Source organism: Carassius auratus, chromosome 9 (genome assembly GCF_003368295.1).
Source record: "Carassius auratus strain Wakin chromosome 9, ASM336829v1, whole genome shotgun sequence".
NCBI classification, from domain to species: domain Eukaryota; kingdom Metazoa; phylum Chordata; class Actinopteri; order Cypriniformes; family Cyprinidae; genus Carassius; species Carassius auratus.
The window spans coordinates 6,107,013-6,126,117 of NC_039251.1; the positions used below are offsets into that span (position 1 = coordinate 6,107,013).

The window sequence follows — 19,105 nt, forward strand, 5'->3', positions numbered from 1 at the left end:
AAGATCACGTGTATACTCTCCTGCTGGATTCTGTGTGTAGTTCGGACAGTATGTGCTGTAACTCATGTGTGGATAACATGGATTACTGTTGACAGGGAGGGGATTTGTAAGTGTGGTTACCCAAAGATCCAGCACTGCGATGAGGCCATCAAACCGGAGGACTATATGGGGGAGCAGTGGGACAAACACAGACATGTCAGAGAGGTGCCCACCGATGCCTTTGGAGATATCAGCTTTGGAGGACTTGGACAGAAAACTGGGAAGGTAAAATGATGTCTCAAGTGTATTATGGATATTTAAAGAATAGTTCAACCACTCCAAAGTGCAAATTAGCTGAAAATGTCCTCACCCGAAGGGCATATAAGATGTAGAGGAGTTTGTTTCTTCGTCAGATTTGGAGAAATGTAGCATTGCATCAGTGTCGCATCAATGGATGCTCTGCAGTGAATGGGTGCCGTCAGAATGAGAGTCCAAACAGCTGATAAAAACATCACAATAATCCACAGCACTCCAGTCCATCAGATAATATCTTGAGAAGTGAAAAGCTGTGTGTTTGTGAAAAAACAAATCCACCATTAAGACGTTTTAACTTCAAACTGAGTTCAAAATGTGAAAACATAATCCATAATAACACTTCCTCCAGTGAAAAAGTCCTCCTCCAGTTCTCTCTCACATTAAAATCTAGCCGCATATTTGTTTAAAGCTGTTTTGTTTTGTAAACGGTGCTTGATCTGTGCAGATTTCTCTCCTGATTCAGACCGGATGATTTTCTCACTGAAGGAAGCGTTGTTATGGATTATGGATTCGTATTTTGGTCAGACCCGAAGGTTTTACATGTCTTAATAATGGATTTGTTTCCTACAAGCACGCAGCTCTTGGCTTCTCCAGATGTTAACTGATGGACTGGATTGCTGTGGATTATTGTGATGTTTTCATCAACTGTTTGTACTCTCATTCTGACGGCACCCATTCACTGCAGGGGAATTATATATGTGAACTCATAGAAGGGCTTCTGTGGTGTGTTTAGTATGTTCGGGTATCGTCGGACACGTCCTCTGAGAATCTGTTCCAGCTGATGACCGAACACTGGAAGCTGCGTTCACCAAACCTGCTGATATCAGTGACCGGCGGAGCCAAAAACTTCTGCATAAAGACTCACCTGAAGGACAAGTTTCGCCGGGGCCTCATCAAAGTCGCTCAGACCACAGGTACAGAAGCCTGCCAAAGGGCTGGGATTGAAATGTGAAATCTCTACTTGAAATTACAGCAGTATGTTCAAATTTAGTCTCATATATTCAGCATACTCGCGCAGGGCAGTATGTACTGTATAAAGCACATCTAAACTGCCTAATTGTTTTATCAGGAACATATTAACGTTTCCACAAAACTATGAAGCAGCAAATCAGGAGATTATATTGATTTCTGAAGATCATGTGACACTGAAGACTGGAGGAATGATGCTGAACAGACAGCTGCGCATCACAGAAATAAAATGCATTTTTTAATATATTCACATAGAAAACTTAGAATTTTAAGTTGTGATTATATAACACTATATTACTGTTTTTACTTTAGTTTTGATCAAATAAATGCAGCCTTGTTGAACAGAAGAGACTTCTTTCAAACCTTAAAAAAAAATCTGAATTATTTCAAACTTTAAATTTACAATTTAATAAAAATTTTAGTAGTTTTTCTTGTTTGTATCCTTTTAGTAGTATTTAATGTTTTTGCAGTTTAATCAAAATTAAGTTTTAGTCTTTAAACTTAAACTAAACAAAACTGATAAATGTTGCCTATGTTGCATATTAGATTTACTTCAGTTGGGAAGTGATGCATTTATTTTTACGAATAAAATGCATGCATGCATACATTAAACACTAAAAAACATTTTTAAAAAAACACATGCAGCCATTGAACAACATCGCCAAAAATGATTGAAAAATACTGTCTATGATGCCTTAAATACTAGATGGCTTTCAATGACCCTGACTGGTAATGAGAGAATTAAAGCATGTGTGTGCAACCGTCACAAACCCATCTGGCACAAGCTGCAGAACCAGTTTCTGATTGTTTGTGTTGTTGACGTGCTTGTTTAAGCTGAGGCTAATCTACAATGCCTTCTGTGTGTCAGGTGCGTGGATCCTGACAGGTGGGACACACGCCGGTGTGATGAAGCACGTGGGCATGGCCGTGCGAGATTACACCCTCAGCAGCGGTTTGATGGAGGGGCAGATCGTCGTCATCGGTGTGGCACCCTGGGGGGTCATTCACAACCGACACGCACTCGTCCATCCTGAGGTCAGATCATTTCCTCATGATTTGGTCGGCCAAACCCTACGTGCTAAAATATTTACTTTAAGCTCATATTTCAATCATTTAAAAACATCTTTTTTTCTATTTTTTTTAAAATCTAATATAAATGTCAATAATTTTTTAGAAGCTTTTTTATTTAAAAAAAATATTATTTATTTAAATTTAAATTTTTTATAATTTTTGACCCTGGAGTACAAAAAAACTCTTCAGTCGCTAGAGTATATATGTAGCAATTGCCAAAAAATACATTGTATGGTTCAAAATTATCGATTTTTCTTGTATGCCAAAAACCATTAGGATATTAAGTAAAGATCATGTTCCATGTTTGTAAATTCCCTACAGTAAATATATAAAAATTACATTTTTAAATAGTAATATGCATTGCTAAGAACTTCATTTGGACAACTTTAATGGCAAATTTCTCAAAAAAAAAAAAAAAAAAAAAAACTCAGATTCCAGATTTTCAAATAGTTGTATCTCGGCCAAATATTGTCCAATCCTAATAAACCAAACATCAATGGAAATCATATTTGTCCAGCATTCAGATTTTGAAAAATGACACTAAAGACTGGTTTTGTGGTCCAGGGTCTCATTTAATTAATAGCTTTTCATCAACTCTCGAACCCCTTGTAGTTAATCTTCTGGGATCTCATCTTCTGTCTTTTCCAGGGTTGTTTCCCAGCGTACTACGCTCTGGACGAGCAGGGTCAGGGCCGTCTCTCCTGTCTTGATATCAATCACACTCACTTCCTGCTGGTGGATGATGGGACTCAAGGATATTATGGAGTTGAGATTGAGCTGCGAGCCCGTCTGGAGAAACTCATTTCTCAGCAGTCGCTGGGAAACAGAGGTACAGTCTTGAGGAAGCTTTACAACATTTACTCATTTCAAATATACTTTAATATTGTACAATATCCATCAATATCAGTTCAAAAGTTAGGTGTCTGTAACCCTGTGTAATGTTTATGAAAGAAGCCTCTTCTGCTCACCAAGTTTGTATTTATTTGACTAAAAATACAAATGAAGCAGAAATATTATTGCAATTTTAATATATTAAAAAAATAGTTTATTCATGTGATGCACAGCTCTATTTTCTGCATCATTCCTCCAGTCTTCAGTGTCACATGATCTTCAGAAATCATGAAAATATGATGATTTACTGCTCGAGAAACATTTCTGATTATTATCAATGTTGAAAACAGTTGTGCTGCACAATATGTTTGTGGAAACGGTGATGCTTTTTACTTTTCATGATTCACAGATTAATAGAAATTTTAAGAGAACATTTTGTAGATATATACACACTGTATAGGTTGTTTTTTTTACCACGTCACTGGAATGAACGATTCACTAAATGAATCAGCTCTACTATAATGCTGTCACACAACTTTAGTTAGTTACTCCTCAGCACTATAGAGATGAATAGTAAACAGACAGACAAAGGTCAGAGGTCAGCAGACCGGCAGTGGCTTTCATACGCACAAAGGAACGTGTTTGCTTGCGTGATTGGTATTTGACAGCTCATTTACTGTAAAGCCCAACATGAAAAGCAGTTTTCTGTCCTGCGTGAATGTATTTCCTGTTTACACAGGAAGTTTAGACAGGGCATATTAAACCAAATATATCAAATAGCCTTCGATCTGGACAAATATCTGCCACAAAAGTAGTATTTATGGCACACTTTGACCTCAGAATTATGAATAAAAGCCACAGAATGTTTGATTTCATGGCTCTTTAATGCTGTTCACTAGTGTGTGTGTGTGTGTGTGTGTGTGTGTGTGTGTGTGTGTGTGTGTGTGTGTGTGTGTTGTCTGTCCATCAGAGAGTGGAGGGACCATACCGGTGGTCTGTGTGGTATTGGACGGTGGTCCAGGAACACTAAACGTGAGATTTTAAAGTCATCCTCTTCATAGATGACAGTGACATGTTCTTTCATTGGGTTTGATCGACATGTGTCTTCACAGACCATCTACAACGCGATGCTGAAACACACGCCGTGTGTGGTGCTGGAGGGCTCTGGACGCCTGGCGGACGTCATCGCTCAGGTGGCAGCTCTGCCCGTGTCAAAGGTCACCCTGGTGCTTATCAACCAGCTCATGAAGAGGTTTTTTGGACAAGAGTACAAAAGCTTCACTGAGGTGCAGGTCATTGAGTGGACCAAGAAGGTAACAGACAAAAACATACATTTCAGACTCATTGGATAAAATATGAAAAATGGGTTTAATTCTATAACAAAGTGATTTTTTTAAATTATGACTCTTAATTAAGTCTCGATAACACTTTACTTAAAGCATTTATGTATAAGTAGTTAATACTTTAATCATAACCTGTAATGTACCTTATTAACACAGTTAATACATTATAACACTCATCCAGTCATTGTTACACAATGTGTAAAAAATAACATAGTGTATTAGTAATTAAAAGTATTAATTAAATTACTGACCATAATCTTTTAAACACTTGTGTACACTGTTGTCTGATTCATGAACCAAAGAACCGATTATTTTAATGAATATTAAATAAATTCATGAATCAATCTGAATTAAACTATTTATCTAGTTTAAAGTAAACATTGTGTAAAATAATATATAAATGACATCAATATTTCATTAAATATGATTTAAATAATGCAGAATTAATGGTTAAATTAAATATTAGTTTTAAATTATATATAATGTAATGTGTATATATATATATATATATATATATATATGTATGTGTGTGTGTGTGTGTGTGTGTGTGTGTGTGTGTGTGTGCGTGTAATGTACATTATATAAAATATGAGTGCTCTCAGAAGTCTCATTCATTTTAAGCAGTGAATATGTGTCTTTATTTTTGTCTTTCTTTAGATTCAGGACATCATCCGAATGCCTCATCTGCTCACTGTGTTTCGGATTGACGAGGATAAAAACTATGATGTTGATGTTGCCATTCTACAGGCTCTGCTGAAAGGTATGAGTATGAATATCACATTTAAAAAGCACATGCTCCAGTCTCTGCAGTTCCTCCTCTGGAGATCGATGTATTGAACTTGTTTTTCCAGGCAGCGTGTAACTGGATTATACTGGTATTGGATCTGTAACTAATGGCTGCACTGAGTGTCTTGAATCCAAAACCTCATCAACGTTATTCTTCATGTTATTTAAAATGACTCAAGCTAAATGCTGTGTAGTAAACATGCCTGATGGGTTCTAGAAAAGGTACAGTATATCAGGTTCTTGCAGAAAAACACAAGGGCTTGAGCACATCCTCCTCCCTGGAGAGTCTGCAAGCGTCTCTGATTGAGGAAGCTCTTAGTGCTTGAGTTATGGTGATGGATGACACATCTCTGAAATGCTAAGGAGATTTATGTAGTTTTATTTAGCACTGAATACTATAACACACGGTCGCTTATAAACACAGTTGACTTGTCTTTGCATTAGATGCTTGTGACCAATGAAGAACTTCAATGCAGAACAAAAAAGATGTTTAAATTAATTATTTTTGAATGACATCTACATATAAATTATATTTTGTTTGAAGTAAAGCCTCATAGCCTTATATTTTCTTTTAGTTGAGTATGATTTAATAAACCAGGAAATCCCTATAGGCAATATATGTATATATTATTCTGAATTAGCTTTTTTTTTTTTAATTTTCATTTTAATTCAGTTAATTTTTTTTACTTTTGGAATTTTTATCATTTTTGTAAAGAATTCTTAGAATATATTTTTAGATATTTATATTCTTTAATTTGTTTTATTTAAGTTTTAGTAATTTTAGTACTTAAAATGTTAAAAAATTTTTCATCTAATGAAAAACTCTTTTTTTTTTTTTTTAGCTTTCATTCAATGATTTTAATCGTTTTCGTTAACAATGACGACATTACTGGGAAGGTTTCATGCATCTATGCAAACAAAGTCTTAAAAGTATTTAGTCCTGGCTTCTGATCTAAATTAAGATTCTTTTTCTGGAGAAAAAGGCAAAAACAATGGTATCGAATTAATAATCATAAGAAAATGGCTTATTAATTGGCATGAAAATATATCAGAATTATTATTTTTTTTTTTATAAAATCAAAGATCTGATAGAAGTTATTTTCTTTGTACAAAATATAATTTAATTTACTTATTTTTGTTTTTTGACTGTCGTCAATACATATATATATATATATATATATATTCTAATTACAAATTTTAAAGGGGGGTGAAATGCTATTTCATGCATACTGAGTTTTTTACACTGTTAAAGAGTTGGATTCCCATGCTAAACATGGACAAAGTTTCAAAAATTAAGTTGTACGTTTGAAGTAGTATTTCTGTTCCAAAAATACTCCTTCCGATTTGTCACAAGTTTCGGAAAGTTTTTTTCGAGTATGGCTCTGTGTGACATTAGATGGAGCGGAATTTCCTTATATCGGTCCTGAGGCACTTCTGCCGGAAGAGCGCGCGCTCCCGTATAGCAGAGCACTGAGAGCACAACAGACTTCACTGATCAGAGCGAGAGCGTCGCCAAATGTCACCAAAAGGAGTGTGTTTTTGGTTGCCAGGGCAAGACAACCCTCCACAGATTACCAAAACAAAAACAGCATTAAGGGACCAGTGGATGGAGTTTATTTTTACAGAGCATCAACGGAGTTTGATCGGAGCAAGTGTTTGTGTTGGTTCCCTGCATTTCGAAGATGCTTGTTTTACAAACAAGGCCCAGTTTGACGACGGATTTGCGCATTGTTTATTTCTTAAGGATAATGTAGTCCCAACGAAAAAGGGTCACGATCATGTGTTGGAACCGCAGGCGGTGAGTAAAACTGCTTCAAATATCTCTGCCTCATTGTTAGTGCGTCCCCTCCCATGCCGGAGACCCGGGTTCGAGCCCCGCCCGGAGCGAGTCGTTGCTGCTGCTGCTCTCGTTCAGTTTCAGCCTTCACAGCTGACACAGCTTCCACATGCTCTCAACTCAAAAGCCTACTGGCGCTCGTGATTCTTTAGCTCCGCCCACACGTCACGCCTCCAGACGCTCGTGTTTTTCCGGGAAAAATCGGGACAGACTATCTTTCTCTTATGAATATAATAAAACTAAAGACTTTTTGGATTTATGAAGGATGCAGTACTACTCTATATGTACTCAAGATTAACAGGATATTGAGTGAAAACGAGCATTTCACCCCCCCCCCCCTTTAAGTTTACATTTTCATCTTATATTTCTATTTAATTTCAGCTTTATTTCTATTACCAAAAAACTATTTTTAATACTTTTAGTTAACAATTGCAACACGGTCCTGTAGCACAGTTTATAAAACTTATATAAAACCGTTACCAAAAATGATTGGTGTCTTGACTTCAGACCTGAACTTGACCTAGAAACACTTGAGGTTTTTTCCATTACAAACAATTAAGTATTGTTAAAACCCATCTAAAGACATCATTGACATCATCAAAAGTGTCATTGCTCTTCAGCCTCCAGAAGCGATGAGCATGCAGGACAACAGTCGTGGGAGAGACAGCTGGAGCTCGCCGTGGCCTGGAACCGAGTGGACATCGCCGAGAGCGAGATCTTCACCGAGGAGAGCCAGTGGACCGTGGGTTTAAATGACCAAATCATGCTCATTCACATGTGCTGAAATACACACGTTTGGGCACTGCAAGCTTCTGTTCTAACTGTAATCCACACTTAGAAGCAGTGCTATTTTAGTATCGTTAAAATTATGTTTGCATAAAAATTAAATAGAAATATTGGCACGGCAATAATAATATAATATTCTATTTTATTTTATTTTATTTTCATTTTATTTCAAGTATTTTTTGTATTTAAGTATTTTAGAATCTTAGTTATTGTTTATGTAAATTTGTTGCGTGTTGTTACATTTTTTATTTATATATTTATTTAGTTAGTTTATTTAGTTTAGTTATTACTTCAACTTCAAATGAAAATGAGAAATTTTATCTTGGCAACTAGATATAAAACGTTTTTTATTTTTTCAGGTAATGTTTATTTCATTGAAGGAAATTTTTTTTATTGTTTCAGTGTTAGCCACGAATTTAATAATATTATTGTCTGTTTTCATTATTATTATTAACATTTATACAGTATAGTTGCATTAATTTTTTAGTTTTAGTTTATTTAATTTTAGTATTTAAATTAAATGAGAATGAGAAATGTTGCTTTGGCAAATAGATATGAAATATTTTATTTCATTTCAGTTTAGCAAGTGTTAAAGGTTTTTTAAAGGTTTAGCCTGCTTAGAAGTCATCAATGCACTATAGCTGAGTTGTGGTGGTTTTTCCCCATCTTTCCCGTCTCAGTCCAGTGATCTGCATCCGGCCATGTTTTCTGCGCTGGTGGGCGACAAACCTGAGTTTGTGCGGCTCCTGCTGGAGAATGGCGTGTGTGTGAGGAAGTTTCTGGAGCATGAGGACAGGCTCTGTGAGCTTTACGCCCATCTTCCCGCCTGCTTGTTTCTGCGCAAACTCGCCAAACGAGTCCAGGGTGGAAAAGTCCACAGGGGTCAAGATCCAGCGCCTGGAAGCCCAAAGATCTCCTTGAGTCACGTGGCTGAAGAAGTGCGCCACCTGCTGGGGAGCTTCACTCAACCGTTATACATCCCGTCGCGCTACAAGATGACTGAAGATGATGTCCGTTTAGCGGCAAGTTCAAGAACACACATCAGAAACACCTCCGCAACAAAGCCATAAATAAGAATACATTTAAACAATAAAGTATTTAGTATTAATTGCTATTAATTGTATTAATAAAATGGTCATTGTTTTATTTTATGTCCATTTTCATTGTAGTTTTAATTGTTTTATTATAATAGTTAATTATTAATAGTTTTAAATTAGTATGAGCCCCCCCTCCTGTTTTATTCATTGTATATATATATTATTTAGCTTTATTTTTTATTTTATTACTTTAGCTTTAGTAATTTTAGCACTTCAACTTAAACTTAAGTTCATTTAAAATGTACAATTTCAAGAGAAACATTTCAAGTTTGTGAGCTAATATTTATATTTTCTTTTATTTAATCTCCATGTGTCATGTTTTTATGCACATTTTTTTAATATTTATATTTAGCTTTATTTTTATTTCAGTTTTAGTTTTAGCGATTTTAATACTTCAACTTCAGTTTGTTGCCAAATCATTATTTCAGATTTGAAAAGTGTTTCAGGTTTTGTTTTTTGTTTTTTAATCTAACATGGTGCTTCTCAATAAATTTGAATGTCAAGGAAAAGTTCATTTATTTCAGTAATTCAACACAAATTGTGAAACTCGTGTATTAAATAAATTCAGTGCACACAGACTGAAATAGTTTAAGTCTTTGGTTGTTTTAATTGTGATGATTTTGACTCACATTTAAAAAAAAAAAAACAATTCAAGATCTTAACAAATCAGAATATGGTGACATGCCAATCAGCTAATCAACTCAAAACACCTGCAAAGGTTTCCCGAGCCTTCAAAATTGTCTCTAAAATCATTGACACCCTTCACAAGGAGGGTAAGCCACAAACATTCATTGCCAAAGAAGCTGGCTGTTCACAGAGTGCTGTATCCAAGCATGTTACCGGAAAGTTGAGAGGAAGAACAACCAACAAGAGAGAACCGCAGCTTTATGAGGATTGTGAAGCGAAATCGAAAGAATTTGAGTGAACTTCACAAGGAATGGACTGAGGCTGGGGTCAAGGCATCAAGAGCCACCACACACAGACGTTTCGAGGAATTTGCTGAACCACAGACAATGTCATAGGCGTCTTACCTGGGCTAAATAGAAGAAAAACTGGACTGTTGCCTAGTGGTCCAAAGTCCTCTTTTCAGATGAGAGCAAGTTTTGTGTATCATTTGGAAACCAAGGTCCTGGAGTCTGGAGGAAGTGTGGAGAAGCTCATAGCCCAAGTTACTTGCAGTCCAGTGTTAAGTTTCCACAGTCTGTGATGATTGTGGTGCAATGTCAACTGCTGATGTTGGTCCCTTGTGTTTTTTGAAAACCAAAATCACTGCACCCATTTACCAAGAAATCTTGGAGCACTTCATGCTTCCTTCTGCTGAGCAGATTTTTGAAGATGCTGATTTCATTTTCCAGCAGGATTTGGCACATGCTCACACTGACAAAAGCACCAAAAGTTGGTTAAATGACCATGGTGTTGGTCACCAGACCTGAGCCCCAGAGAGAATCTATGGGCTATTATCAAGAGGAAGATGAGAAACAAGAGACCAAACAATGCAGATGAGCTGAAGGCAAATGTCAAAGAAACCTGTGCTTCCATACCACCTCAGTAGAGTCACAAACTGATCACCTCCATGCCATGCCAAATTGAGGCAGTGATTAAAGCAAAAGATGCCCCTACCAAGTATTGAGTTCATGTACAGTAAATGAATATACTTTTCAGAAGACCAACAATTCACTATATGTTTTTTATTGGTCTTATTAAGTATTTGTTGAGATCGTTAATTGGTGTGTTTGTTAAATGTGAGTCAAAATCATCACAGTTTAAAGAACCAAAGACTTAAACTACTTCAGTCTGTGTGCACTGAATTTATTTAATACATGAGTTTCACAATTTGAGTTGAATTACTGAAAAAAACTTTTCCTCTACACTCTAATTTATCGAGAAGCACCTGCATATTTACTTTTTTTTAGCTGTAACTTAAATATTGATATTTTATTTGTATTCGTTTTAGTTTTCATGAACAATAACACTTCTGGAAATGTTTTAGCAGTTTTAGCCTTTTCATCTTAACATGTCATTTTTTTACTTGAAAGTAAGACCAAAAAAAAAAAAATTTACTGATTATGAAAAGAAAATGGATTATAAATTGCAATAAAAATTATGTAAAGATGCCAAAAAATCTCAGAGGCCCTAATAATAATATAATTGAATTTATTTATTTTTGACCAGGACATGTGTTTGATAGGCTTTGTGAGAATCATTCACCTTTCATTATATTTTTCTGGTCGTCTCTCAGGTGCCTTCCAAGGGTTTAGTGGATCTGCCGTGTTCGGGGGAAGAGTGGATCCCAGACACAGTTTGGGACCCGGGACGGGATCTGTTCCTCTGGGCCGTCGTACAGAATAACACAGAACTGGCAGAGATCGGCTGGGAGCAGGTACAGCATCCTTTATGAACACTTCGTTTATCATTAATAATCAATCGAAATGGTTCCAAAGATAACATCCAACACAAATCTCAGAACATATTCAGGTGAGGCAACCGGTTTACTGCTGACTAATGAAACACTTCATTAATATGAAGAGCCACGGCTCAATTAAAATGGAAATAATTAATTCGCTGTATTTGAAATAGTTTGAGCTGCAGTTCAGCTGCTGACAGTTCTATAGGAATCGGTTGTTTTTTGGCGGCCTGTTTTAATTTTAGTTTTAGTCTAGTCTTTGTGTGAAAGTGTCATTTTAGTTTTTATTAGTTTATACTCCTTTTAGTCGAGTCAAGTTTCAGTCAACTAAAAGTCTGAGCATTTTAGTCTTTTTTTAGTCAGAATTATCCATTAATATTTAAGTCTAGATTTAGTCGACGAAAACTGATGACATTTAGTCTAATTTTATTCAAGGAAAACTGTATTTAAGTCTCTTTTTAGTAATGCGATTCTATTTAACCCAGTCAATACAGTATAAGTACCTAGAAGTACAGATGAAACCAAATGGGTTTTTTAGCCAAACCCATTGGAAGCCAAACCCAGACCTGGAAGATTAACCACATTTATTTTACCAACTAAACATGTAAGAAGTACACACACTTAACTTTGTTGTCTTCTTCTAAATAATGCCACGAGTGAGGCTTGAGGACGTGACGTTGCCTGCATATGCATAGATTGAGCTATTTCTATCTACTGTACATGTGTGTTAGTGTGTGTACTGTGTGCTTGTTTATGCTACATTGTGTGGACCAAATGTCGCCACAAGGATAGTAAAACCTGAAAGTTTTGACATTGTCAGACTGGCCTGCGGTCCACATGAAGGGAAAAAATATAAAAACATAGTAAATGATGTTTATCTGAAAGTGTAACAATGCAAACAGGTTTTCTGTAAGGGGTAGGTTTAGGCTTAGGGGATAGAAACTACCATTTGGTCAGTGTAAAAGTAATAAAAGTCTATGGAAAGTCCCCACAATTCACAGAAAAAAACGTGTGTGTGTGTGTTGTGTTTGCAGTGCAGAGACTGTATCGCAGCCGCTCTGGCAGCCAGTAAGATCTTGAGGAAGCTGGCACAGGAGAGCGGAGAGGACGACAGCGAAGAGGCAAAGGAAATGAGAGAACTGGCCAGCCACTACGAGAAACAAGCCATCGGTACGAGCCGACACACATCGCCTCATGTCCTCTGAGCAGAGCTGTGACCTTTAACCCTATGCTGGTGTCTTCCTGTCCCAGGTGTGTTCAGCGAGTGTCACAGCGTGGATGCACAGCGGGCGCAGAAGCTGCTGATCCGCGTCTCTCCGTCGTGGGGCAAAAGCACCTGTCTGTGGCTCGCGCTCCAGGCCGACGCTAAGAGCTTCATCGCTCACTCAGGAGTCCAGGTGAACAAACCAGATCCACTGCCAGAAAAAGTGTTCCTGCGGCTCGAGTGGTAGAGCTTTGCGTTAGCAGCGCAAGGTTGTGGGTTCGATTCCCAGGGAACACATGTTAGGTAAAATATGTTAGCCTGAATGCACTGTAAGTAGCTTTGGATAAACGCATCTGCAAAATGCATAATTTCCCAAACCAGTCCTTTGTTTTCTTACTGAGAGATATAAAAATATTTAATTAAAAAAATATGCAAAAGTATCAGAGAATGGTGCGATGTGACATGTGCCATATATACAGTATGAATATCATATACATTAACATTTAATCATATACGTTAATATTACCAATATCATGAATTATTTTGTGTATTTAGTAACCAATATGCACTAGTTTTAGTTAGATGATTTTTTTCTAAAGAGCAATGCATCTTTACACAAATCTTAAAGAGCAAATCAATTTTTTTAATGTGATATAAAGTTAATATTATTATTATTAATTCATATTATTTATGTATAAGGATTATTATATGATGATGATGATGGTGATAATTACCAGTCTGAACTATTTGTATTTTCTGTTTTTGACAGAGTAATAAATATAAAAGAATATTTGAGAATAGTTATTCATTATAAATATTACATAAAGATGTTATTATGTAATCTTATTATTATTGTTATTATTATATTGCATAGATAAAACAATAATGTGTACAATAATATTAGTTAGCTATTATTATTAATATTATACACATTGTTGTTTTGTTACATTTATTGCATATTTGTTTGTTTATTGCTTTACAGTTTTAATGGTTGTACATTTATTATCATTATTATTATACATTTTTATTATTATGATTTACTTTTTTATACAAATGATTCATTTTGTTATTAATGGAATTGTATTTATGTAGTTTTTCAAAGTTGTTTTGTGGTCTAAAAGATTGCATATACAGTATATATATTTTTGGAGTCTGTGAAAGGGTAGGTAAGCAATTCATTCAAAGCATATACTCAAAATAATTCAATGTTACCTGTGAACGCTGTTATTTGTGCTGTTTTCTCAGGCTCTGCTGACTCAGATCTGGTGTGGAGAGCTGTCCGTGGAGAATCCACACTGGAAAGTGCTGCTCTGCATGATCTTCTTTCCTCTCATATACACCGGCTTCCTGACCTTCAGGTGAAAAACCTTGTTTTCATGGAACACGTTATCAAAAGCACTTTATTAAAGGGGAAACAAACCTAAAATCATATCAATGAGTCATTGCATGCACAAGACCATCAGATGGCAGCACTACACTGAATCATTTAGCTGCATTTAATTTAGTGGTCCTTATAAGTGCTGTTTTAACCCTTGAACTCTCGAGAGCAGACGAGACGAAGTCATCCAGAGACATGCCGAGAGGACGGAGCAGCAGAAACTGGCCATGGATGCAGTCTTTTCTGGAAGCTCAGATGCCAAAATCAAGCGACATTACCGGTTAGTTGAGTCACAGCCGCAAGCATTTAAAAGCATTTAAATGCATGATTAAATCTTAATTATTATTGAATTCATACTGTTATTTATTTATTTTATTTTTTTGTTTGAATTGTTCACTAACCATTGGTGATAAGCCGAATCGTTTTGAGCTTATTGTTGCCCCCCATCCGCCCATATAACCCTGTTTTAAGTTAATATAACAATTTATACTTTTGACTCATCTCTTTTCTTAAAAAAAAAAGGTTCATAGACTGAAATGTGAGGTTTATCATATTAGAAATATTTTTTTGTGAAGACCTGTATCTCAACTGTAATTCAATCACGTTTTTAGTCATTTTAGTTTACTATATTAACATTATATTACATTATATATTAACATTAAATTATTTTTGCAGGTCTTAAAAAAGTCTTACATTTGATTTATAAATTGATGCAGACAGATGTAGCTTTGCACACTGGCAGCAATCTAAAATGATTTTGATCAGCATTTTAGTGTTCATCACAGAGGACTCTCTCAACTTATTTTACAGTTTATCAATGGATATAACTGTTAATTGCTACAATATTATTACAATATAATTTCATTGTTCCTTATTTGATTTTGCAGGCTTTGCATGTGCCCCACCTTAAAAAGCCTGAAGCCACAGAGCCCCACACATAGCAAATCCCAATTTTATACAGTTCCTTGTGAAAGTATTCAGACCTCTACATTTTTTCCCCCACATTTTGTTGCAACCTTATATTAACCTGCTTTATATTCCTTTTTTCCCTCATCAATGTACACGCCATACACCATAAAGACAAAGCTCAAAACAGATTTGTGACAACTTTGCAAAAAAATAATATACAGTATTTATATATATATATATATATATATATTTCACGTCTTTTGGACTGAAGCAATCGATCACCCACTGACTGCAATGATAGAGCTTGAAAGATCAAAGACCATTTTTTTTTATACTACACCCACCTGATTACTAATTTTCATTTTTGGGTGAACTAACCCTTTAAATAAGTACATTGCATAAGTATTCAAACCCTTAACTCAGTTCTTAGCTGGAACACCTTTACAGCCTCAAGTTTTTTTGGGAATGACTCCACAAACTTTGCTCATCAGCATCTGTCAGTTATCTGCCATTCTTCTCTTCATCTCTTCACCTCTCAGGCTCAGATGCACATGTTCAGGTCTCTCCAGAAATATGTGATTGGGTTAAAGCTCAGGCTCTGGTTCGGCCACTCAAGGACTTTCACAGAGTTGTTTATAAGCTTGGGGTCATTGCCCAGTCTGAGGTTATGACTGCTCTGGACTGGGTTTTCTTTAGGGCTATCTCTATATATGGTGCATTGAGCTTTTCTTCTACTCTGACGAGTCCCTCGGTCCCTGCCGCTGAAAAACAGCTACCAGCACACTTTACTTGAGGGATGCTGCTCTGCAGGTGATGAGCAGAGCCTGTCTCCTTCAAACACGATGCATGGTATTGAGGTTCATCAGACCACAGAATATTGTTTCTCACAGTCTGAGGGTCCTTTAGGTGCTTTTCTTGCAAATTCCAGGTGTGTTTTCATGTGTCTTCACTGAGGAGAGGAATGCATCTGGCCACACCAGCATAAAGCCCAGATCGGTGGAGTGCATGATGTTTGTCGTTCTGTAGTTTTCTCCAATCTCCACATATGATCATGGGGCTCAACTACAGTGACCATCAGCTTCTTGTTCACCACTCTAACTGTACTTTAACCACTCTGTGCCTTGACAAAAGCCTGTTTCTGAGCTCTATATTTGAGCTACATTTCAAGTGTCTCAGAAATACTTATGAATACTTATGAAGAATACTTATGCAATGGAATCATTTGCGTTTTTATTTCTAATAAATTTGCAAACAAACCTGATTTGTGCGTTGTTGTTTTGGTGTATGGAGTGTAGACTGATGTTGAAACAACAAAACGTGCAAAAAATGGAGGGGTGTGAATACTTTCAGTGGAAGACTACATGTGTTTATGCAAATCTGTCTGAATAATGAGTGATTGTTGTTGCGTCTCAGCGGCTCCTCGCAGACGTCTGAGCTGGAACCTCTGAACTGTTCGTCTCGTCTCATGAGTCTGTTCACGTCGCCTCAAGTCAAGTTTTACTGGAACATCGCCTCATATTTTGGCTTTCTGTGGCTGTTTGCCGTGGTGCTCATGATCGATTTCCAGACCTTTCCGTCATGGAGGGAACTTCTGCTGTATGTGTGGCTCACCTCACTGGTGTGTGAGGAGGTTAGACAGGTGAGACACACACACAATGTAGTCCATATATATATACATATATATATATATATATGCTCCTATGTAATAAGTATGTTTATTTTAATGTATAGTTTCATTTATGTACATTTTCAAACATAGTTTTTATTTTTAATTAAAAAATTTCATTTTTTATTAAAATATTTTTTATTAATATTTTGTTCATATGCTAGTATATATTTATTTTTATTAAAATGTTTTTGTCAATTATGTATTTTAATTTTATTAATTAGAATTATTTATACTATATATATATATATATATATATATATATATATATATATATATATATATATATATATATAAATATATGCATTTATTATTGTATATATTTAATTTTCTTACATTTTCTTTATATAAATTAAACTCCACTAAAACTGTAAAATGTTTACTCCACAGCTCTATCATGACTTTGACGGCTCTGGTTTCCGGAGGAAGGCGAAGATGTACATCAGTGATCTGTGGAACTTTCTGGATGTTCTGTCAATCTTGCTGTTCATTGTTGGTCTGGTCTGCAGGTAAATGCAATTTCTGTTTCACTCGATACAGTTCAGACATGATTAATATTAATTCAGCACAGTTCATATTTGCTTTTAGTAAATTGAGATTAGACTCATTATTCTTGTACTTAGATCTAAAATGTAAATCTATTATATATGTATTTATGTTTTTCCTCTGAAATCACTTAGGGTTTTTTTTTTAATCGAGGAACCATAATTGCAACCAAACAGTCAGTGTAGTCAAGTTTATTCAAAATGTTTAATATTAGACTCAAACTACAGTAAAAATTGTGAAAATAACAATTTTCATTTAAGGTACCTGGAACTAAAACTTTATTATTAAGATAAGGAATTTATTCATTTATTGAAAATTTCTTTCTCTAGAACAGATTAATGAATTACACAAGTTAATCAGAACTTATAATTCATACCATTGTTTTTAGAGGAATTAGTTAAATAAACAGCTGTAAATTCAATTAAATTGTTGAAGCTGTTACATATTTGCATATTGTTTGGGTAATAAAAATCAATATATAGCAACAAGATGTTTACTACAACATTTTCATGTATTTAAAATTTAATGGAATTACAAGTTAGGAATCTGTTCGCTTAAACAATTCAAATGTTTCCACAGAAAATTTAATGCAAAATGCAAATTAAATATGCCATTAAGTTGTTGTTATTATTGCATATGCAAACAATTAATGTTTTTTATTATAAAATTGCATATTGAATTATATTTGAATATATGTACAAAAATATGTAGTTTTGAATACTCATCAGTGACTGTTAGTCAGTAGTTGAAGTAAGCTGTAGACCTTTTTTTTATTAGATATGAAATAACATTTTATACAAATGCAATTTAAATATGCAGTAAAATTTTACATATTTAAATATGCTCGTTCATTTCACTGAAATATATCAAAGTTTAAACATTAATAGAATCTCTTGTAGGCCGTATAAAGATATCGTATTTAACGTTTTTGTTCCTTGTTGGGTTGCACAATGACTCAGAACTGCATTCAAAGAAAAGGAAATCAGTTTTTCTGTGTTTGTTGCACAGACTTCAGGCCTCCAGTACTGTATTCTACGTGGGTAGAGTTGTTCTCTGCATCGACTTCATCATATTCAGTCTCCGATTGATGGCCATCTTCACTATCAGCCGAACCCTGGGCCCAAAGATAATCATCGTCAGGAGAATGGTGGGTTTGTGCGTTCATAACGCTCGTTCATTTAGTGCAAACATGTTATGTAATAATTCTACACAGCCTTAGTGGTGAGAGACTCAAAAGGGATCAAATAATTATTGAGTTTATGAAATAAAAGAGTTTATTGTAATATGAAACATTCTGAAAAAGATTTGTATGAGCCTATGAATGTTGTCTCTTCTCGTTGCAGATGATGGATTTGTTCTTCTTCATGTTTCTGCTAAGTATCTGGGTGGTGGCATATGGGGTGGCCAAGCAGGGCATTTTGATTCACAATGAAGACAGACTGAACTGGATCATGCGTGGAGCTGTCTATGAGCCCTACCTCATCATATTCGGCAATGTCCCCACTAATATAGACAGTGAGCAGTTTACTGACTTTACAGTCGAAATCACTCGATGGGTGCTTAAGGATGAGATCACAAGAGTAGAGTTCTGATATACACGTAAATCTCATTAATTTTTTACCTAGAGAAATTTATTTTTATCAATAATGTGTGAACTAGAGCTTGACCGATATATCAGTTTTGCCGATTAATCGGTACCGATAGTTGATTGCTGGAACAATCGGTTATCGGAAAAAATCAATGTTGATAGTTTTCCGCATTGCGTCCATTGCTGGAGCAGCTGAGAAGGGTCTTATTTTACTCAGTGCGTGAGTAGCCTCTAGTGGCTGAAATCACTGACAAAATGTGCTATAAAAAAATAATAAATTAAGTTGTTTTATGTGTTCAAATAATTAGATATGTTAAACACAGAATTTGGTAACTAAAAATATGGGGAGAAAAAAATTAAACATTTCATAGGGCCCTAAACGTGTCATTTTTGTTA

General features: G+C 35.4%; 1 protein-coding gene across 2 annotated transcripts in view; it reads left to right on the forward strand.

Annotated features, from left to right (window-relative positions):
* The window catches only part of trpm2 (transient receptor potential cation channel, subfamily M, member 2), a 35,702-nt gene that overhangs the window by 5,525 nt on the left and 11,072 nt on the right, over positions 1-19,105 (forward strand). For both annotated transcript variants that reach the window (XM_026271123.1, XM_026271124.1), the window contains exons 5-22: positions 96-264; positions 1,028-1,208; positions 2,132-2,298; positions 2,983-3,163; positions 4,136-4,197; positions 4,278-4,478; positions 5,166-5,268; positions 7,752-7,873; positions 8,598-8,939; positions 11,254-11,394; positions 12,453-12,588; positions 12,670-12,815; positions 13,868-13,980; positions 14,173-14,280; positions 16,323-16,548; positions 16,966-17,084; positions 18,130-18,268; positions 18,465-18,636. In XM_026271123.1, coding sequence (XP_026126908.1) covers positions 96-264; positions 1,028-1,208; positions 2,132-2,298; positions 2,983-3,163; positions 4,136-4,197; positions 4,278-4,478; positions 5,166-5,268; positions 7,752-7,873; positions 8,598-8,939; positions 11,254-11,394; positions 12,453-12,588; positions 12,670-12,815; positions 13,868-13,980; positions 14,173-14,280; positions 16,323-16,548; positions 16,966-17,084; positions 18,130-18,268; positions 18,465-18,636 — 2,828 coding nt within the window. The remainder of the gene's footprint in view (positions 1-95; positions 265-1,027; positions 1,209-2,131; positions 2,299-2,982; positions 3,164-4,135; positions 4,198-4,277; positions 4,479-5,165; positions 5,269-7,751; positions 7,874-8,597; positions 8,940-11,253; positions 11,395-12,452; positions 12,589-12,669; positions 12,816-13,867; positions 13,981-14,172; positions 14,281-16,322; positions 16,549-16,965; positions 17,085-18,129; positions 18,269-18,464; positions 18,637-19,105) is intronic.